Raw genomic sequence first — 23,873 nt, forward strand, 5'->3', positions numbered from 1 at the left:
CAAACAAAATTCCATTATCAACCTGAAATTTCTCTTCAAAATCAGCAACACATGAAATATGAGTGAACCTAGGAAAGTTACTTCATGTTTCTCTCATGGGTTTTCCTGATAATAATTGCCTGTGTTTTTCCATTTACCCTTAGCTTCGTCAGACACCCTTCACTCCTTCCATAGATCATCCTACCAGAGGTCACAGATCACACAGAACCTACAGAAACAGGAAATCAAACTTCCTGAGTCCACTACAAAACACAGAAACCTGTTTCCTCTACACATCTCAAATTGGCAAAGCTCTGTCTTCGCAGATTCAGTGTGGAAGCAGCCACCGAAAAGGCTAGAAGGACTTTATCCCCCTCCCAATTTCACATGAGCTTTCTAGCTTCAAACTACTGAAATGAAAGGAGCAAGGCTATTCATCCTGCTTTCTAGTTTATGGAGTGGGGGGATTGGGCTTAACAACACTACACATACTTGGACTACACCCGAGGATGAGAAGTCCTGGAACTCCCAGACCTCTTCTCCGGTTCCTCTGAGCAAAATACAAAGTCTTCAGGTGCAGCCAACCACCCAGATCACATCCGTGGAGATGGCCACAGCTCCTGAGGCAAGCACTTCCGAAGAGAGTCTTCTGAAATCAACACTGCTTCCCTCAGAGACAAGTGCATCTCCCGAGCGTGTGAGAAACCCAACTCCCACACCCACAGGGAAGACAGAAGCGGTACTGAAGTTACAAACTCTTGCCCTCCCGGCCAAATCGAGCATCAGGTTCAGTCCTAAAGCAGAGTCAGTGGTCCTTTCCAACTCGACCCTGAAATTTCTTCAGAGCTTTGCCAGAAAGTCGGATGAACAAGCCATTTCTCTAAACTCGGTTAGAGGCGTGGGAAATCGATCCCCACGGGAAACGTACCTCAGCAGAGGTGACAGCCCTGGAAGCCAAAGAACCAGCTACCAAAAATCAAGCTTTGAAACAACTAGAGGAAAGTAAGAAACATTCTTTTCTTTTTTCTTTCTAACTATAAGGTTTATAAGATTGCAAGCTAACAGTTGTCTCACTTCCAGAAAAGGATTTCATGTCCAAGATGAAACCAGATCATATTTCAGTTAGGTGAGGTAATTAAGTGTTACCTTATCTAAAAGGGAAAAGATGAACAAACAAAATGCAGCAATTTATTTTAATTGAAGTGGTCGAAGTTACTAATAGAGGTGCTTTAACTGGGGATAGTCGGTAACAAACAATGTAACCTCGCAGTGACTGTTAGTTAATTCAGATCAAGGGTATGTTGGTTGTGCTGAGAATTACACGCACAACATGAAAGAAAAAATGTCAATACAGTTAAGATGTGAACAGATTTAAAAACTGAAACAGCCTGCACTGTGGAAAGTATATGGTTATCAAGCTCAAACTACGCAGAGCTAGGTTGGAATCCTGGCCCCAGTACTGTCTAGATCCTTGACTTGAGCAAGTCAATTGATGTCCCTGAATCTCAGTTTCTTCATTTGTAAAATACAGGTATGGTATAAGGAGTACAGATAAAACTACCAACTTTGCAGGGTTATCATGCAAGATTCAAATTAATGAGATGTGCTTAGACACATGCTTCTCACAGAATAGGTACTCAACAAGTCATATTTTACTAGTACCATTATACTGAATTATGCCATCATTATGAATGTGTTGACTAGAAAGGCCAATTTTTCAAATTGATTTAAAATTAGAGAAAATTCAATTTGAATTCTTGAAGCAAAATAATAAAACAAAGCTTAAAAGAGTATCATTAAAGAAGTCTTTCACAAGGACCAAAAAACAAAAACAAAACCCTGGAAAATGCACGTCAATGTTCTATTCATTTAATGTTCAAAATTAAACACCTGACTATATAAAATAATTCAAGTTAATAATAGCAACTAACACCTGCTATATGAAAGGCATTGTGTTAACACTGTTGTTGATATAAACATGAGACACTGGGAAGTATATAAGCCAATAGATTTGTATTTATGTATTCTTTATTATTCAAATCCATTTTTTACTGTATTTCAAAGGTTATGGAATTTTTGAAAACATGAATGTAAATTTGATTTTATAAAAACTTATTAACATGGTGGAATTTGGAACAGGCCAATTTACTGTAAAAACAAATGCTACAGATTTCAAAATGTTCAACTTAGACTGTCTAAAACAGATATTTTAACAGATATAAATTAAATTAAATTAAATTAAACTTTCTCATGTTTAGGAACAACAGAATGCGGTCTATTAAGTAAAAAACGTAATTTATTGAGAGTCTTTTCTGAGTCATGTATAAGATCATTTCTATTAATCATACTTTGTTAGACTATGATTTAATTTTTTAAACCAATTATATAGAAATCTTACGCACTCATAGGAAATGATTTGAACCTTTTAGAGATGTTATTATAAAGGGATTTTTCAATAGACTAGTAACTAAAACCAAAAGAAGGAAACAGTTGAAAGTAAAATACCAATTAAATTTTACATAGCATATGGAAAGTGGCATATGGTTGTTTCATGATTAGAACTAGTAATTGATAATTTGATGAATACTAGTTTTTAAATAAATGCTAGTTGTTTTATCCAAAGACCTCACTGTCAAAGCTTATGAACCCTTACTTATTTGATGACTGTTTATACATTGCTGGTCTCGGGGGAAACAGAATTTTTAAAATAAAAATAATTCCTGGGGCTTCCCTGGTGGCGCAGTGTTTGAGAATCTGCCTGCCAATGCAGGGGACAGGTGTTCGAGCCCTGGTCTGGGAAGATCCCACATGCCACGGAGCAACTAGAAGCAACTAGGAGCAACTAGGAGCAACTAGGCCCGTGAGCCACAATTACTGAGCCTACGCGTCTGGAGCCTGTGCTCCGCAACAAGAGAGGCCGCGATAGTGAGAGGCCCGCACACCGCGATGAAGAGCGGCCCCCACTTGCCACAACTAGAGAAAGCCCTCGCACAGAAACGAAGACCCAACACAGCCAAAAATAAAATAAAAAAAAATAAATAAAGTAAAAGAAACAGATCCAATGTGGAGTCAGATTTTAAAAAACAATAATAATAATAATAATTCCTGCTCCCAAGGAATGTGTTATATAAAAAGCAAGCACCAACATATCTCAGATTTTTAAAAATTCATTGTATGTTAGGAGGAAACAAGATATTAAAGGCGTAACTTGCTGAGCAGAACTCCATCCCATGCATTTTCCAATGAAAAGAATCTTAAATTATTTCTAGAGAAAAGAACTAACTGTACTTAGAGATTCTACATCCTGAGGTCCTAGAGAGCTAAGATTCTCTTTGGTAATACTTTTCTTTTTTTTTATAAATTCATTTATTTATTTATTTTTGGCTGCATTGGGTCTTCATTGCTGCGTGCAGGCTTTCTCTAGTTGTGGCAAGGGGGGGGCTACTCTTTGTTGCGGTGCGCGGGCTTCTCATTGCGGTGGCTTCTCTTGTTGCAGAGCACGGGCTCTTCGTGTGCGGGCGTCCGTAGTTGTGGCGCGTGGGCTCAGTAGTTGTGGCTCACGGGCTCTAGAGCGCAGGCTCAGTAGTTGTGGCGCACAGGCTTAGCTGCTCCACGGCATGTGGGATCTTCCTGGACCAGGGCTCGAACCCGTGTCCCCTGCATTGGCAGGCGGATTCCCAACCACTGCACCACCAGGGAAGTCCCGGTAATAGTTTTCATTAAGTATTCATTCATTAAGTAATACTTACTTCATTAAGTCCCAGACTTCTTACTCATTAGCCATGCAATTGATAATGGTATTAGAGAAAACTTAGGTCCCTCTATTATGGACACAGTGCTGATGCAAAGAAGCCTTGGTAAGGTCAAAAGAGGTCTTTCATATTTTCATTTGATTAGCAAATAATAATAATAGCAAACACTTTACGGCATTTTTCCTAGTACTGTACTATTCTGAGTGTGTGTGTATATATATATATATATACACAGACACACACACAAACACTCACATATTTTCAATCCTTTCATCATAACCATAATTCCATGAAGAAGATTCTGTTACTACTTCATTATAGAGAGGTTAAGAAAATTAACTAGGGTCACTTAGCTAGTAAATCCCAGGACAGAAATTCAAACCCAGGCTGGCTGGCTTCAGAGACGTAGCTCTCAATCCGTACGTCATACTCCTTCAGCAAATACAGTCTATTATCCCAACTGGGAAAATACAAGTGGCCAGTTTATTTCCCCACTTCTTAGGCTTCAGAGGCTATGCTTTGCCTCCAGAATAAATTCCAGATTTCATTCGCAGTCGGTCATACAATGCCATCCTTGACCTGGCTCCTGCCAACCTCCCCAGTCTCATCTTCTGTGACTTTCTGGCCATTAAAATTTGTAGTTTTCTAGTCCGCAATATGCTGTTTGTTAAACCTATCTTTGTTTCCTGTTTGTCCCTCTGGCTAGTATGGTCTTCATTTCCCATCACCTACTTCTTTTACACCTGATAATAATACCTCCAGGAAGCTTTCTCAGACTCAGTTATGTGGCCCCTCTAACTGTTCATATAGCTCTTTTTGAATTCTTCTATCACCACACTTACAATGGTATGTTATAATTACAGTGAACTTGTGATCTCCTTGCGTTTAGGGACATATTTTCAGTGCTAGTAAAGTGTTTGGTTTACGATAAGTACACAGTATTTAACAAACTGAATGTAAAGTTTATGGATCTATATGTGAATATATAGATGAATCCTTCCCAAAGAAATATTTCTGTATAATAAAACCTTGTTGACTTGGGATAAACTCATCTTAGGTTTTGGGGTTTTTTTCCTTACTATTTTTGGAATTTTATAGTGGTTCTATGTAAAAGGAATACTTCTGTCAGTAGAATTTTTCTGGCATATTTTTATCTCATCTTGTACTTTCCCTCATCTTACCACCACAGGAACTCCTGGCTACACCAGAGCTGTGGTTTCCTGTCTGGAACAGTGGGTGTTGGTCAGTGAACAAGCACTTTGAAACAGGCAGGATAAAAAGAAGAAACTGGGATTAATGCATTTAGGTATTGAACCAATATTTGCTGAGGACCTAATATGTCCCCAGCATTGTGCTTGTGCTGAGGGTAAAACAGTGAAGACAAACTCCTACCTGTTCTGTCCTCATTGAATCTGCAGTCCAGTGGGAAAAGGGCAATGGGGAGGAAAAACAGTACATCACAAATGCTGATGCTGAATCAAAATGGTGATGAACAAACATTCTGAACGAAGTTTATGAGAGTACATTACAGGATGAGTGGCCTACCCTGGAGGTTATGAGCCTTCCCTGTGAGGATAGTAGGTGAAACGAGATATTGATAGGCATTAACTGCCTACCTAACTTCTCTCACAATCCCAACCCCTGCACACACGTACTTGAATCTTCATCTCAGTGAACGGCTAGTTCCATAACAAGAAACCTTGGGTGTATCCTTTATACTTTTTCTCCCCTGGCCTTTATACAATCAATCAAGAAGTCTTCTTGGTGTTCCCTCCAATATCCCCCAAATCTGCCAGCTTCTCTCCACCTTCACCACACCATGCTATTCTTAACCACCATTATCTACCACTTAGTCTCCTAACTTGTCCACGTTTCCACTCTTGCCTCCACACGAGTGTGAGATCTTTCAAACTGTTTTTATTGAATACGTTTGACATAGAACATTGTATACATTTAAGGTATTTAAGCTTTAATTCAGGTTAATGCGTTTCATTGGATGTAAGACTTCATCTACTGTGATGTGATTTTATGTACTAATCAGAAAGTATGACATTATTTAAAGTTTTTAGATTTATCTCAGAGTTTTTATATCACTTTTGCCTCCTTGAAATGAAGATATAAATGAAACTGGTTAAGACATTTCTAAGGCAATGCAATAACTACTGTCTGACCGGTAGTGACTAAAATATATCATTGATTTCAAAATATATTCCTGATTTCAGAGATGTCTTAAAACCTGTGAAATTTAGTATTTTGCTCACGTGCTCAAAATCACTTAGTAGCTTTCAATACATTTAGAATAAAATCCTAAATCCTCACCATGCACACGGGGTCCTGCCTGACATGACCCCTGCCTATCTTTATGATCTCGTTTTCTACCATGCTCCAAGCTCGCTCCACTCAATCTCCTCCAGCCACACTGGCCTTCCTCCTGGTTACTGACCATGTCAAGTTAATACATATCTCAAGGAAACTCCTGTTTGCGCTTGAGAGAAGGCTCTTCCCTCAGCATTTAGACAAATGACTGCTTTTCTTACGCTACTTGAGCTTTAATGTCCCTCCCTCAAGTAGACCTTCTCTGACCACCCAATGGAAAGTTGCCATCCTTATCTTATCACCCCTATTTTTTCTTCAGAGCATTTATTTGAAATTATTGGGTCTATTTATGCAGACAGCTGTGTATTTTATATTTTTCCACAAAATACATTCTGTGAAGATAGGACCCTTGAACTTCTTAGTTATTATTATTCTATTCACTACCAACAATAGTGCCATGCACATAGAGAGAGCTCCACAAAACTCTGTGAAATGACTGATTATTGGATGGATTTGGAGTTCACAGCGGAGATAAAGACTAGAAATATAAGTTTAAGTTTGGGAAATATGAGAACTATAGAAATATGGATGTTCAATTGAGGAGTTTTTCTTTCTTTTCTTTTTTTTTTTTTTTTTTAATGAAAGGGAGGAGGGAGAGAGGGCAGAAATCAGAGCTCTTCTAGAGAGTTTCCCACTTACTTGTTTGTCATTGTATTTTATTTTGCATATAGAATGGCCATAAATATGGTAAAATGTTAACGAAATGGCCAGAAGGGAAAAGTTGAATATGAAACAAGATGAATACTATATTTGCTGAGTTTATTGACTTTATTTATTTTAGAATTTCATTTGTTTATTCTTTCTATAAGCCATATAACTTGCTTTATGTACAAATAGGTGGCTCAAGTTAAATGAATTATGATTTCTAATATGTCTAACATGATAAATTCTACAAGTCTTTTATTAAACCACTTGTAAATAGAAAATTTAAATTTTAAAATTTAATGGTTTAAAATTACAAAAACTAACCATTAAATTAATTCTGCTGCCTATTGTAATATGCATTTTTCTGCTTAATTCTGTAAATTATGAGGTTTTAAATGTGAAAAATCTGGTCAATTAAATTCAGATGCCATCTTAGTCCATTCAGGCTGTTATAACAAAACGAGTGACTGGGTTCCTTATAAACAACAGGAATTTATTTCTCACAGTTCTGGAAGCTGGAAACCCAGGAACAGGTTGCCAGCATGGCCAGTAAGGGCTCTTTTTCAGATTCCCGACTTCTCATTGTACTCCCACATGGTGGAAGGCATGAGGGATCTCCCTAGGGCCACTTTTATAAGGGCACTAATCCCTTATACCTAACCACCTCCCCAAACCCCCATCTCTCAATATTATCATAATGGGCATTTGGATGTCAACAAATGAATTTTGGGGGGACACAAACATTCAGTCTCTATCATGTGTAGTTTGCAAAGTTCTTATCAGTGGCCTAGTAGCATCCAAGGGGATTATTCTCACATGCTGTTAAATTCTAAAAAGAAACACACCATTATATTAAAGAGTATTTTTTATGTCCTTGAGAAATAAATGTATCTACTACATTACTGCCAGTGAAAATACTAAAGTATATTCTGTATCTCAGTTTTTTCTCATTAATCGTTTCCTTTTTTCTTTCTTTGATATATCCACTCACTAAATTGCTGCTGAATATACACATACATATTGCATGATACATGCCAGAATTTAAGGAGTGCTTACACAGTCTAGGTGATTAAACAAGAAATGTTTGTACACCTTCTGTTTCTTTAAATACCAAAATATTAATTTAAAAATGTGTTATTTGGGAAAATGCTAAAAGAGTCAGTTTACAGGAACAACTGGTTTAAGTATAGAATTAAGCATCACAGCACCTATTAGCCTGCCTTTCCTCAGGCTCTGTGGTCTGCACACTGGGCAAGTCTGACACCTACTGGAATAGAATTTACAATGTCCCTGAATACGTTGAAGTAACAGGATGGGGAAAAGAAACAAAAAAATAAAATTAGGTAAAATAAAACAAGTTTGTGAAGAAAGTTTAATTAAGGTATCTTTAAGAATTGTTTCTTAAGTATAACATATGTATTTTTATATCTAATTCAGTGTACCTCTTAAAAATGTACTGTCATTGGCTTTAAAACTTTGAAAATAGGTTGGATCCAAAAAGCAAACTCCATGCACATCCTGAGAGGGGGACACACTCAGCTCATTCTCCTAAAATATTACACTGAGAAATTATTAGTAGTATTATTATTGTATGTACACAATGATTTGTGACTCTGAGGCACTATACAGCATATATCATTAAAAACTCAATTACATTCACTACACTGTGATGGAAGAAAAATCAGTGATGCCTGACAAAAGATTTTCATTGCAAAAGTTGGTATATAAAAGGGGTTTCATCTTAAAACCTAAATTAACCAGAAATTCCCCGTAATCTGAGGTTTTCATGATTGCCTCTCAAGATTTGTTTCAAATATTTACATGATTCTTTTATAAAACTAATGCTTCTATCCCGGTTTATATATTATATAGACTTTTGAAAAAGGATGGACTATATAAAGGTATTTACACTAAAATAAAATGAACCACAATATTTTTTTAATTTGAAAATAGTCATTTTCCTAAGGAGATTTGTATCAAGATGGACTTATCTTTTGGACTAATAGCCAAAACTAAATATAAAAAGTCTAATGCTTTATTTGTGTGGGATTTACATATTAAGAATCTTTTTACTAAATCTAAATGCTTACTTCCAATTTCTGTTAATATTTCTTTCACACTGGGTATATTTCCTTTCTCATTTATGACTGATGAACTACCTGTAAATCCTGGTCTCTCATAATAATTAATTATTAATAATTTCATCTTTTTAGTTTGATTGAAAAAATAAAGATTCCTATAAAGATTACCTAATATTTAGGAAGCATTTTTGTTCATAACTACTTAAGACTATAGAGACATTTAGAATATATTTCTTCTGAAAGCTAAGCCTCATCATATGAATTGAACATCACCAATAATAGTCTTCTGTCATGGTTTTCTGGAACTTATTATTGACCTGATATACATAAGCAATTATGGTTAAGATGAATTTATCAGGTCATTACAGAAGCAAGAAAGGAGCAATCTCTACTTGTGTACGAGGCCAAAAACAAAATGGGAGATGTATGCATACATATATATAGCTATATAGGTATCTATTCCCTTCATAAAAAATCCTACTGAGCTCTCTGACTCATGTAGGCATTACCAGCAGCAGCAAGTATTTTACATATATTAAGTCATTTAATCTCACAACAATCCTGTGAGGTAAGTAGGTAATATTATTATATGTATTGTGTAGATGAGGAAGCCACATTTAATAAACAAGCTAATGGCTAATAAGTTGTTTCATTTTCTCTTGTTCCTCATTGAATCCCAAAGTTCATCTCAATAAGGGGATGACAGGAAACAAAGTCAAAATGTCCTTAAATACATCGTCTCCCCAAGCAGAAAATCTTCTCCAACTTCCAAGAGAAAATTACATATCATTGGCTAGTTTATGGAGGGGATTTTGCTGGTTTACCTTGATTTCTAGTGAATAGCCTCAGGACTTGGTATTTTCATGCTATCGTGTCAATTCAAATCACAAGTTATGAATATAAATGTTTAAACATTGTCTTCTATGAACAGGATGACAAGCAATTTATTAATCTGTGTTCTAAGGACTAGTATAAATAAATAACGTTAATTCTTAGATTGATGTCTTCTATTTCTTAAGGAAAATACTTGTCATGGTCATTATTTAAATGAGTCCTTTGTTGCTTCAGTCCACTCTCAATTCAGGATAAGAATGGATATGTTTGGACCAGGGTTTGGTCAGGGTACACTTCAAATGGCAAATGACCAATTAATGGAATCTTTGTTTTTAATTTAGTGTTTTCACGGCTCCTTGGAAGACTGGATTTCTGAAATGTTTCAATCAAAAGTACAGTGATTGTTTACTTACAATGCTTTCCTTAGTTCATTATCCACAAGACTTCAAGTTGTCTATGTCAAAATAGAATCCTTTTCTCCCTTTTGTTTTGTAAGTTCTGCAAGGCAGGCTCATGTTCATAAATAACAAAAGATGTCTGCTTTTTCTTCAAACAAACATTTTACCTATTAACTTGGAAAATCCAAAGGATCAATACAAGCTTTTTTCAGTACATGTTGCTGCACAAAAGCAACAGTGTTATTACCATTAAAGAGAATCCCAAATGCAGTCTGCTGTTTGGAGTGTTCGGACCCCACGGAAAGCTCAATACTTCAAAGAAACTGCTCTCCGTCCGCCATAATCACTCTGGAAAAGTACAAAGGATTTCTAGATTTAAGCAAAATGCTTGTCTGGGATCATTACATTTGCTTTTATACTTGCCTGTCACCATTTCACCATGCTGAATTTTCTGTTTTTAAACTTATATTTTCAGATTATTTCGTTTTAAATTTATATTTACATTTTTAACATCCCTTAATGAGCTTATTTCATCGGTAGCATAAACCTAATTACAAGTCACACCAGGGGTTCTTTGGCTGTGGATTGTTCTTCCAATTTACACTGGATCAAAGATTGCTGGGCCACTGGCAATCTGCTTTTTTGCCTACTCAACTATTTTAGTCATGAAATGGTTTTACTATTTAGGGTTTTAAACAGTCTCTGCAGGTGACACTGCAGAGATTTAGTCTCACAAACAATATCTTTCTGTTTGTCTATCTATCTTTCTAACAACCATCTCTTTTCTTTTTTTTCAGTACCCAGGGTATGTAGGGATGGTGGTACTTTTTTCCTGCCTCGCCCTGTGCCCTCCATAGTCATTCAGCCAATGCTCACGTGACAGACAATTTGTGCTTCTGATGAAGTTAGACATTCTCTGTAATTAGGATAATCAGTGGATTTGCAGGAGAAATCTATTTTTAAAATATCCCTTTATCATGGTGTCTTTATTAATTTTAAAATGTTTATTTTCTGTTCTTGCCATACTTAGTTTCACATTATTTTTCCAAGTATCACCATGCTTGAACAAAATGTGCCAACGTGTCTTTTTATGCCTTTATGGAACTGAATTTTCAAACTTCTCATTCGAAAGAACCTTGCACAATAAGCTGTATAGTGCTCAATTTATCTGCCTTAGACAGATGAATGACTGAGTCAGCTTTATTTGTAGAGGGACATTTGGTCCAAAGAGGCCTAAATATTCCAAAGCAGATGTTTACTAACTTTAGTGACTCTACTCTGGGGAAAAATGTGTTCCTTCTTTGTTTTTTAACATTTAGGTTGACTTTTGCATTATTTTAGTTATAATAATAATTATTATTTTAAGCAGCATAGAGTTCTTATGTTTTACTGATTTAGTGGCATACATCTCATATTAATTTGAACTCAGTGATTTGATTTTACAGTCATGTAGCATTTCCTTTAGTACTACATTTTGTAAATCATTTCTGCCTCTACCCTTGATTAAAAACCTCAGAAAACAAATGAGAGGGAAGAATATAAATTTAACATAACAAGGTACATATTCACAATAGGGAAAAAATGACAGAAACAGAAAAATAAAGAGAAAAAAATCATGTATAATCCAATCATTCAATCTATAGTCATTCAGAACTTTCAACAGTTTAGTATAGGATGTTTTATAATAAAATAACTGGTATTACAACCAGAAATGAGGCTGATTTTTGTTTTCCTAAACAGTATCTATATGATTTTGGATGGCTTCTACCAGAATGTCATCTAAAAATAGGTATTTTAATAAAGGCTGTTTTTGTCTGATCATGGCATTTTTGTGGCAAATGGCCTACTTTGATGCTGTTAAAGTTTCTCAGCTTCACTGGAGCGTGGTCAATTCATATTCCTCTACTATCTTATATGTTGAAGACAGTAAGCATACATGGATGGATATAAACAAAGGTTTTTAGAAACAGGCTTGAGAAAAGTTATGGATATAATATGGTCTAATTGATAAGACATGTGGGTCAGAACAGCAATTCAGCTAAATCTTTCTGTAAGGCAGGATTTATTTATTATACTTAATCATATCATTTAAAATTGTGCTATATTTGATACAAAATAGATGTATTATAATACCTAAGTTTACCATATGTATCCCTAACAGTGTATCATTCACTTTTATTTTTTAGCTTTATGTAAGAAAAAAGCATTGTATGGTATTATTTCTGTAACTTGCTTGCATCACACAAGTTTATTATAAGTTAAATTTGGGTTATTGAATATTACAGTTCATTTGTTTAAGTGGTGAATAATACCTATATGTAAATATTTCAATGTATTTCTCCATTCTATGGTAAATGGACATTTAAACTACTTTTAGGTTTTGATAGCTATGAATAATGCTTGCTACTATAAATACTCAGATAACGTGATTCCTGGAACACATGTGCAAGAGTTTCTCTAAAGTATATATCTAGAAGTGTAACTGCTGGGTCAGTATACGCATGTTCATTATTACATGATATTAACACACTGTTTTTCAAAGTGGTTTTACCAATTTATACTGCTACCAACGGTATATATGAGATTCCAGTTCTCTATATCCTCTGAACACGTGAGATTGTCAAATTCTCAAAATTTGCTTATTTGGCGACACACACCAAGAGCCTAGAAAGGCCTTTCCTAGCCTTCATCAACTGAGCCTGGTGTCAACCAGCAGCTTTACCAGAAACTCGAGGTCTGTGTGATGCAGCAATGTTGGCTGCACCTGGAGAGCCCTTGAGTTCACGGGAGATGAAGGAAGGCACATCTGGAGACTCAAAGCACACTTCTTCCTTTATAGGAAGCACCTTGGCACACTAGAGGCTTGCCCCCTCAAAGGCTTTCCCCCTTAGTGCTGGTTCTGAGGGGTTAGCCAGCCCCTCTGAGAATGGAGGTTTGGAGAGAGAGAGCATGAGACTCCTAAGTCACAGCTCGGTCAATAGCCCAGGTTTTAAACACAAGAGCTGAGAACAGTCTGTGGGTTGCAAATCTCTAGAAAAGGACCTTCCCTCACTCCCCTCAAAAAGCAGAGGGAGGGACTCCCCTGGTGGCGCAGTGGTTAAGAATCCGTCTGCCAATGCAGGGGACACGGGTTCGATCCCTGGCCTGGGAAGATCCCATGTGCCGCGGAGCAACTAAGCCCGTGCGCCACAACTACTGAGCCTGCGCTCTAGAGCCCGCGAGCCACAACTACTGAAGCCCGCGCGCCTAGAGCCTGAGCTCCGCAACAAGAGAAGCCACCGCAATGAGAAGCCGCTGCACCGCAATGAGGAGTAGCCCCCACTCACCGCAACTAGAGAAAGCCCATGCACAGCAACGAAGACCCAACGCAGCCAAAAATAAAAATAAATTAATTAAAAAAAAAAAAAAAAAGCAGAGGGAAATCAACCAGCCTCAAGAGCCGTGAGAGAGAAAGCAAGAACCTGAGGGTTTAGGAACCAATTCCGTCTCCTAGTTTGGTTTCTGGAAAGAAGCAAGCCAGTATAGCAGCGACTGTCTACAACTTGGCTATAAGAATTCCCTGAGAAGCCACTGCGGAGAAAGTCTCCCAGATGACTAGCTTGGACTTGAGGATTCACTTAGGGAACGCCGGAAAGCTTTCCATTAGATAGAGATGGCTGTCAGAACTGTAGCTGACACGCATGCTTCCCAGCTGCCGAGGAATCCGTCCAAGCAGTTCCAAGACTGTAGCCAGTTTGGTCAGAGGATCCTAGTAGCTCTCCCCCACGTGCTGAGGTGGACCTGCCTACCGCAGAGGAGCCTAGGAAAGGCCAGCCTCTGTTTCACTCGCCACCCTGAAACACTTACCCGATGCGGAGAAGGGTGGAAGAGGTGACTGTATCACCTTGAAGAAAGTGAAGTGAGGCGGCTGCCTGAGACCCAGAGCTGAATGTGACAGAGGATACAGGTTGAAATAATCAAGGCCTCACTTCTTTCTGAGCATGCTGGGGTTTAATCTTCATGGGAGAAAATCAAAACATTTTACCTCCCCAGCAGAGATCATAGACGAGCTAGTCTAGACGTCTGGGCAATTTCCAGGTAGAATGCATTTAGGCCTCCGTGTAGCCCATGGTGTTTAGCACCACCGATGTTTGTTCCTCCTGGCAAAGTTTCCTTTTTACATACATATTTACACACTTAAAAGCAGTTCAATGCCTGCTAGCTTGGCTCATACAGAAGAGGGTTAAAACTCTCACTGAGGAAAAACCAAAATGTGTCCAACTGTATAAAGGCCTCTTCCCTTGCAAGAAACAGGGAGACAGCTGATTTCCTCCCATTTTTCCTCCCTTTTGCAAAAGAAGTCTTAACTGTAAGTTCGTGTTGTAATTCGAAGACCCATTCTCAGGCCATTTTCCCCCTGACTCTAGCCGATGTTGGAGCTAGGCAGTGTTACAAAAGAAAGTCATTTTCTTCTTTTTCACAACTCCAGTATACCATATACAGTAGGAAGTCATATAGAATTAAGAACATAATACGTTACCATTTATAGAATAAAAGCACGTAGCTAAAAGGGCCACATTATCCGAAAGGACAGGTACAAACTTACTGATAAGAGTTCTATAACCAGTTGATTCTTAGACATTATCTCCATTAGAAGACATTACCTCCATCTTCAAAATACTTCAACCCTCTCCAGCCACTCTCAGATGTGTTTAATACTTAAGAGATTCTTAGTGAGATTGTTGAAAATAGCTCTTATCAAGTTTTGTCTGTGTTTTGGAAGATTTTTTTGCTTTGCTTTACAGTTGGCTAAATGTAGGCCAAGTCTGACCACCATATTCATTACTTAAACCTCAAGTAATTATACACAATACCTCTTTGTCCTGTTACTGCCTTAACAATCTCAACCTTCCTTAAATCCCTGTTTGTCTAATAACGTTGTCCCACCTGTTTTGTTTCTTTAGTCTCTGCCTTTCATTAACTCACTCTAAAGACACAAGTGTGCTTTTTATTCCATGCTGACCACCAATTTGGAAATAGACGATTTTTCTCCTAGCTCCCATTTCACTAATTTTACTTCTTGTATTTCCCATTTATTTTTACTGTGCTTACTCCTTAGACTGACTGGTATGATCACATATTCCTTCTTTTCCCTTCCTGTTAAATTAGCAGGTATATCGTTGACATACCCCATTTTGGAAGGGCTTTTTCTCAGGATGACCAGAGCAAAATGACACCAAGGAGGCGTCTTGGGTGGATATTCCTCTAACCCAGGCACAGAACATGTTCTGGAGTGGAGAGTTTTCCTGATTTACAGTCCCTCATTTCTCCCTTATCCTCTCACACAACATGGTAATCAGGGCAGGTTCCATTAAGAACACACACCTGTATCTATACCTCCAGGCGATCATATTAGGCATGGGTGAAAAACCAACCCTTGCGTAAAGCAAGATTTCTAGTCAGGGAGCAATGTCTTACCTCCTGATTCAGAGGACCCTCACTAATATCAGGTCTCATATTTTGCTACAGTCATCCACGAGCCAACCCCTATTAACCAATCCTAACAAAACAGACATAGACAAACATGGACAAAGAAATCCAAAGTCTTAGGACTCAATCCTTTGAGTACCTCAGCAGCTGTAAACTTTTATATTGTCTCCCTTAGGGTGAGAATCTAACCCACAATCCTGAGAAGGTTATTAGACAACTTTAGGTGCTGGCACATTTTAACAATGTTACTCACCCAAAAGACATCCGATCCAGGAGCGGTTTCTTCTCTCAAAAGTGAAAGTAGCACCAAGGAGCCTGGAGGGCAGCAGCGGGAAGCAGCAACGTGACAGCTGACCCTCTAGACAAGTTTGGTCTGGGTGACCGCTCAGGGTGGGTGACGAGGTCCTGCGCTCTGCCAGGGGCTGCGGTGCCTTTGGCAGGCAGTCATGAGATTTACATCCCTCTGTGGTGACCAACATTGCTACCGAGCAAGGGCTCCTTGCCCGATGCGCACAGAAGCCAATACCAAGTCACCGGCTTTTGAGAAAATAAAAGCTCTACTGCGAGATCGACTGGCAAGGAAACAGGAAGCAAGGCTCTCGCATCTGTCTTCTCCATCCAGGGCTCGGGGTGAAGTTTAGGGGATTAGGGAAATTTCAAACTTGGAAGCTGATTGGCTAGTCTTGAATTAGTCCATATAAGCTCCCACTGTTGCTGGGAGCCAGATTTTCCTTGTTGAAGAACTTCTCATTTCATAAAAGCCTCAACACGTCTATTCTTTGAGTTCCATAGGCCGAAGATTCTCGGCTCTGGGGTTATCCTGGACACATGGGTTCCTGTCTTGCACGTGCCCAGGGCTGTCTGTAAAATAACTCAAGGTCTGATTAATCAGCATCCTCTTTAAGGATGCAAAACCAGTTTAAGCTGGTCAATGTTTTACATGCTGTTAAATTTAACGAGAACAATGTTATTTTTCCTATTATAAACAGTATCTTTTTAAAATTTGTTGTTAGCACATCAAACTATAACTGATCTTATCCGCATGGCTAAACTTTTTTATTAATTATAAAACATTTTATATTGATCTTCACTAAATTGATGAACTCATTCATTATAATCATTTACGTATAGACTCCTTTATATTTTCTTTATTCACAATCATGTCACCTGCTGCTAATAACGGTTATTTTTTTCCTCTTTTTCAATCCTTACATCATTTATTTATTTATTTATTTTCATCTTACTGCACATTGTTCAATGGAAGTAACAGATCTAGGTCTGAGTCACTACCTCAGTCTAATATTGATATCTGCATAAGGGCAATTTTGGTTTTGACCTAGCTTATAGCTAAACAATAGAGATTCTGGTTTTAGCTCTGATTTATTCTTAATTTACTTTTATCTTACAGTGTTTCTTTACTGTCCCCATGAGTACAGTAATGAAGTAACATATGTTTTCTGTCATTTCTAGGTATTTTAAAGCCAGATATCACGTTTTCAATGTATCTGATACACAGTGCTGACAGTAGATATAGGTCTATGCAAATAACTTTGGTGAAAAGAATTCTTTCTGACAATAATTTTTTTTCTAACAAAAATGATCTCTTCCTTAGGAACTGGTGTGCTTATGTACATACCAGATTATCTCCAACAGTGATACTGGACAACCAAGTCACTTATGTTCCAACTGGCAGAGGGCCCTGTGGCTGGACCAGTGGATCCTGTCCTCAGAGGTATGTAATATTTCTTGAAAATACCCACTTCTTGTACCATAATCATGTGTGGCCTGGAATATATAGAGAAAGTTAATCATGCCAGGTACGCTTAAGTATAGTAGGGTCAGGGTAGGGTCATCACATTAAACTGGAAGTATGATCTTAAATAAGTTAAAATGCAGAAACTAATTACACTTGCCTCGTGTGGGTGTTTTTAGAATATGTGAGATAAATGGAGTAATATGTTTAGCCTAGTGCCTGGTACTCTGTGAGTCTTCAGTGAGCGTTAACTCAAGTTTGTTTCTATTTTTACTATTACTATTACTTTTATTCTATGACCTGACCAACAATCCTGTCCTTTAATTCCATTAAATTCATACACAGTTTTAAAGGGCTATTGATAATTTCCCTTTCATACTAGGCCAAACAGAAGTCCATAACTTTGCAAGCCACTAATTGCTATTATGCATGGTAAAGCAGCTAAGTAGGGCCTTTCTTCTTGTGTCTACTGTAATGACTTATTTAGGGTTTTTGTTTTAATGATGTAATTGTCCTAAAATGTGGGGCTGAGTCATTGATAAATTCTCTGAATTCATACAGTCACAGTAGCTCAGCTGGGGGTGTTTCAGGAACGCCTGTAATAAAAACTAAAATTGTCATTTAGGCCATGATGGCTAATGTTATACAAGTAGTCATACAAATAACTCAGGCAGTGAATCTGACACGTTGGCAATCTGGAACAGTGTGCAATAAGGATATATAAAATCAAGGTGTTTCGTAGTCCCTAAAGGAATAGCTAGGGCTCATGGTCCAGAGAGCTAAGCATGTCTTAGGGATTTGGGAGAGGTGAGCTCCAGTTCTGTTTCTGGCATTTACTCCCTTTGTGACAATTTCCTAGTCAACCTGAGATACAAAGAACGCACTGTTAATTCTTTAGTAATGAAACTATTACCAGAGTAACCCCCATCATACTGCCCTTCTGAGCTCAAGGTGAGCTTTTTTCTCTCTTTAAACAAACTAGAAATAGGTATCTTTATTCTCATTTCTTATCTTTCTCTGCATTTGGATGGCTCTCTCCATGCACTCACTATTTCAGTGCATATGCAATGTTTGTCACTTTTTTCTTTCTGTCTGAGACACATACACCTGCGATCCAGTTTGCCAAAGCAGGAACATTGAGTCCAATAATAATGCAACTAACCGCTTGAGTTCACCCTAATAAACTCTAAAGAATCCTTTCCAAACTACCTTACTTCCTGTTTAGCACTAGCTGTTGGACTAGATATGATATTTCACTGGACAGAGTTATTTGCTGAGTATAATTTACAGAAATAAACACAGATGAATGATTAGCCTACTTTCAGAGATGGAAGGAGTCTTACAGCTCATTTTAAAATTGAGGAATAATTTCACACATAATTAATGGCCCATCAGGTTATAGCAGAAACTAAAACCCAGTCTGTTATAATACATAATCCATGAGAGTGACAACTGTTGTCTCCACATAGTCATACGTAACAAACTCTAGATAATTATAGGAGAGGTTAACCCATGCAGAGTGGATTAAAATCCTAGCTCGATAACTTTTAGATGTGGGACTTTCAGCAAGTGTTCCATCTCTCTGTTCCTCAGGTTCCTCGTCAGCAAGTCAAGATAACAGTAGTACTTTCCTCATAGAACTAATGTGAGGATTAAGCAAGATAATACATACCCATTTCATAGAATCATTTGATAGATATTAGCTAAATATTGAAGTCATGGGGATAAGAATAATATGGCCAAATTGTATTTATGATTTACATTTACATACATAAGGCCTGCAATTTAGGGCCATTCACTTCTTATATTGATTGTTAATTTGAAATGTTATAGTTTCTTCATTTCCCTTTCATGGTTTCTTCTCAAAAACAACATTTTCTCATGTTAGATCCTTTTCCCTCCTCCACCTCCCTCTCAGAGAAATACTATATGAGAGAAATAGTAGGTAGTACCATTTAAAAACTTGAGATATGAGAAAGCGCAGGTTGAAATCACAGTGGAATATCTAATTTGTTTTGAGTTATTTGATATTGATCTGGAGGAAAACAGATTCTTTTAACTATAATGATATAAGAAATAAGAACTAAAAAAATTATTCCCATAAACTATTTAAAAATTAGAACTAAAATAAGTTTTAACATTGGTTTAGGGAAAAGCATTATCAAGGGAAAAGTTATAGTATCTTTAGAAAACATAATGATAGGTATAAATTTAAAATACCAAAGAGTATAAACCTTAATGCTTTTTGTAATGTACTTAAGGAAATCTGTTTGACAATAATATTGATGATGAAGATTATTATAAGAAGAAGAAGAACAGATAACACTTACTGAATGCTTTTTTTTTTTTTAAATATTTACTTATTTATTTGGTTGCATGGTGTCTTAGTTGCGGCAGGTGGGCTCCTTAGTTGTGACATGCGGGCTCCTTAGTTGTGGCATGCAAACTCTTAACTGTAGCATGCATGTGGGATCTGCTGACCAGGGATCGAACCTGTGCCCCCTGCATTGGGAATGTAGAGTCTTATCCACTGCACCACCAGGGAAGTCCCTGAATGCTTATTATTATATTCCAGGTATCATCCCAAACACTTTTATTCCAATTGATAATTTAATGTGAGACAAATAATCTGTTTTCCCCCAACTGCTCTCCTCTCTAGATCTCAGAAGATATCAAATCCTGTGTACAGGATGCAACATAAAATTGTTACCTCGTTAGAATGGAAGTGCTGTCCTGGATTCAGTGGACCAAAATGTCAGTTAGAAGGTATGTTCTAATATTAATTTCATAATAACAATGAGAAGCATAAAACTTCTAAAGAATAAGCACCTGATTCCAGTGATAAAAAGAGTTGCAATTTATCTTTTGAACAAAGTTAATTAACATGTAGCCAAACTATCAAGACTGTTAACTTTCTTTGAGCTTCCTAATTTAGTAGCTGTGATATCTCATAAGCTATCCTTTAACTTCTCTCATCATTTTTATGTTGGTTTCACAGGATGAATAATTGGAGCCCTGACTACATATCTTACTGTTTCTTAGCTATATGGCATAGACACATACCTTGTTAAAATATCAGAAATCCTAACTGTATATTTTTAAATAAACTGTCATTAGAAGTGACCCTATGTAAAAATAAGATTACCCTCTAGTTTTGTTCCAGTTCAGTTATTTGAAATAATATTGTCTATAAATGAAATTCAGTTGTAAAGAATATACCAATATGACATGAATAATTCCGCTTTTAAAAAAATATCCTAATGGAGCCATTTTTTCAACAGATTTTAAGGATTTTCTGGTGGCAAGGCTGATCAAATACATGGTAACCTGCTGTGGCCTAACATCCATGTGACTATTATTTTGCTTTGGGCTTTAAACAGGTTTCCTTTGAAAAATAAGATATGGCATCAGCATACATATTTTAAATGAATGAATATTACAAGGAAGGCTATTCGTGGTAGTGGGGAATTCAATCAGCAGTGTAAGAGACTGTGATTAAAAATTAATGTAAGTGTGGAGAAACCATTATGATTCACATTTTAAAAAAAGGAAGTTGTAATATAAAAGCTCTAGGAAACCTGCAGTTTAGTTAAGGATATTATATATGGTTCTTCTAGCCCATTCGTTGAGAATCTATAGGCAAATTTCACTGTAACGCTATTTATTCTGGATATGGCCTTAATTTCAAAGATGTTATAAAAATTTAATACATTTCCAGAGTACAGCATGAATATGCACTTCATTTATAACCAGGTAAAATAAAGTTTTAAACAAAATATCACCTATACCAAAAATATTTGCAAACAAGATACTTTACCATATTCTTAAAAAAAAAAAAACTCCAAATATGATACTGCTTTCAAAGGATTTCTAATTTCCATGAGGTGCACAGATATACTCACAGTGGTAAAACCTATTTGTTTATAGTCTGTGTATGTCAGATGGTTAAGAGTTCTGGAGAGTATTTAGAATTATATTTCTAAAGTCTAAGATTAATTTTTATATTTCTCTCCTTATGAAAAAGGATTATTAATTCCATGATCATTTCTTAAATATTCAGTGTTTGTTCGCAATATACCCTTCTAGAAATTTCGAATGTCGTTCCGCACCCTGTCGTACATAAGGGACAGACAGCAAAGTCTGTATGTCAAAGAATGTCATGGTGTCCAGCTGATGAAGACTGTGCTGCCTCATGCTTCTTCCTTTTACACCTGCTAATCGATTATTAATCACTATGACGGACTGTATATGCCTAGGAGGGAAAAACATAGAATTCCATCATTATAAATATACACACAAGAAACAAGACTGGTTGACAGTTTTGAATACCTGCTACGTACTATTTTTCCCTTTTTTGAAAAAGTATTATATGAAATATTTAAATGGAATTCAAACAGTTTAGCTTTGATTGCTTACTAACACCTCATGTTCTAATGGAAGCAACCTGTGGATATCTTTAATACTGGATTCACAAATCGTTAACTTGAATCCCCATTAACAAAAATGTCCCAGAACAGTTCTGACTTTCTGTCACAATACTGTAACTAGAATTACTCATAATTCAGGTATCTGCTGATTAAGCTGCTGTGGGAAGGACTTCTTTCTATTGAAATCTATGGTAGGAATAATTTTCTGATGGCAGATATGCCCATTATGTCATTTTGTCATATAATCAACTCTAATACAACTGTGATTCCAAAAGAACCTACTGTTGCTTCCTACGATATCCTGACCATCCTAGTCTTCACTTTTATTGAAGTACATAAAAGCTGTTGAATTTTTTATTACTGCAATTGATGCACTGCTAGTATCAAGAACTACTGAGTCCCTTTGTCCCTTGAACCATTCTTCATTATCTCATCTATCCTTGGAGCAGCGGGTGGGGAGGTGCACATATTTTCCTTCTGATTCCTACCCAATTATGTGCCAAGGTCCCCCTCCCCTCTTCATCACACTTTATATATGTGCCAACAGTCTTTTATTCTTATGTGGGAGAGAAAATTGTCAGGTTTCCTTTGACAGCACTCTCTACACTGTCTCATATGACAGGCAGCTCCAAATATGGCAAGAATAATCAGTGTGGCTGATCCATTCTTTAAATCTCTTCAGAGCCCTCAAGGGTTTGGAAAACCTGGTCAGGTAGCTACCGTGATAATTACTTCAGTGCTAGTCCTTTACAACAAGAGGAAATTATTTTATTCACAGAAAATTTGTAAACTATTACATGAATTTCACAACTCCCTGTTTCCCCAACAAGTTTCCTCCCCACAACAAAATTAATTTCATAATAGAAAAGGTAACAATTTTAATATAAATTACAGCAGGGAGGTCTTTTTAAATATACAAAAAAATCAATAGATCAGGAATAAAATGGAATTGCTGGCAACTGTACTCTTGTTTATTTCTCCTCCTTCACTTTCTGCCCCTCTCTTTTTCTTTTTCTGTCTCTCTCTCTCTCTCCATAGACCCAACCCCAACCTGTTCGGAAAGGATGTTGTGATTCAAAATTCGGGTCCAAAGAATTTGAAAAAGAACAGATCCATGTATATATATAACTGAATCACTTTGCTGTACACCTGACACTAACACAACATTGTTAATCACCTATACTCCAATATAAAATGAAGAGTTAAAAAAGAATCCATGGGGCAATTATTCCTGTTGTCTTATTCTCCAATATGCTGTTTATAATATTACTAACCCTCCACACATGCTCTTTTTGCTGCAACTCAGATAATCAAAATTCTGGTAATAAGTTCTAGATCAGTTTATTAGAAACATTAGTCATACTGTCAAGAAGAAACTAAGTTTTAAGAAGTCTAAGTGAATAGAGTTTTGCTGGGAAAAAAAAGGAGCATTAAGTCCAATGGCAAAATAACAGTTTTTATATATTTTACATTTGTTATATCTTTTTGAGGGTCAACGAGTTTGTCTCAGAAAGGGAGATAGATTTGTGATATGGTATGCGAGAAATTTTTTTGAAATGTCAGTAACAACATACTTTTTAAGCCAATTTTATAAAAGTGCAATAATTTGCTTTTCCAGTAGATGTCTCTAAAATGTTCTAAAGTAGTACAAGGAAATTGTGGCTTTGCTCTAATGACACAAAGTACAGGAATTTAAGTTCAAATAATGTTAGATCAGAGAGGAGGAAAAAAAAAAACTTCTTTGCAAATCTGTTTTTAAAAAATCCAGTCAGCATACAGTATTTGTTTTTCTCTTTCTGACTTACTTCACCCTGTATGACAGACTCTAGGTCCATCCACCTCACTACAAATAACTCAATTTCATTTCTTTTTATGGCTGAGTAATATTCCGTTGTATGTATGTGCCACATGGAAAGCAGCTTCATAGCACAGGGAGATCAGCTTGATGCTTTGTGACCGCCTAGAGGGGCGGGATAGGGTAGATGGGAGGGAGACGCAGGAGGGAAGGGATATGGGGATATATGTATATGTTTAGCTGATTCACTTTGTTATACAGCAGAAACTAACACAACGTTGTAAAGTGATTATACTCCAATAAAGATGTTAAAAAAAATAAAAAAACAAAAAACAAAACAAAAGAAAATCTAGTCAGCTTTAAT

General features: G+C 36.8%; 1 protein-coding gene across 1 annotated transcript in view; it reads left to right on the forward strand.

The window, feature by feature from the left end:
• The first annotated feature begins 394 nt into the window (after positions 1 to 394).
• MMRN1 (multimerin 1) overlaps positions 395 to 23,873 on the forward strand; it is a 58,926-nt gene continuing 35,447 nt past the window's right edge. Inside the window, exons 1-3 of the mRNA XM_068542048.1 lie at positions 395 to 981; positions 17,147 to 17,266; positions 19,947 to 20,053. Of these exons, the coding sequence (XP_068398149.1) occupies positions 395 to 981; positions 17,147 to 17,266; positions 19,947 to 20,053 (814 nt within the window). The remainder of the gene's footprint in view (positions 982 to 17,146; positions 17,267 to 19,946; positions 20,054 to 23,873) is intronic.

Source organism: Eschrichtius robustus, chromosome 4 (genome assembly GCF_028021215.1).
Source record: "Eschrichtius robustus isolate mEscRob2 chromosome 4, mEscRob2.pri, whole genome shotgun sequence".
NCBI lineage: Eukaryota > Metazoa > Chordata > Mammalia > Artiodactyla > Eschrichtiidae > Eschrichtius > Eschrichtius robustus.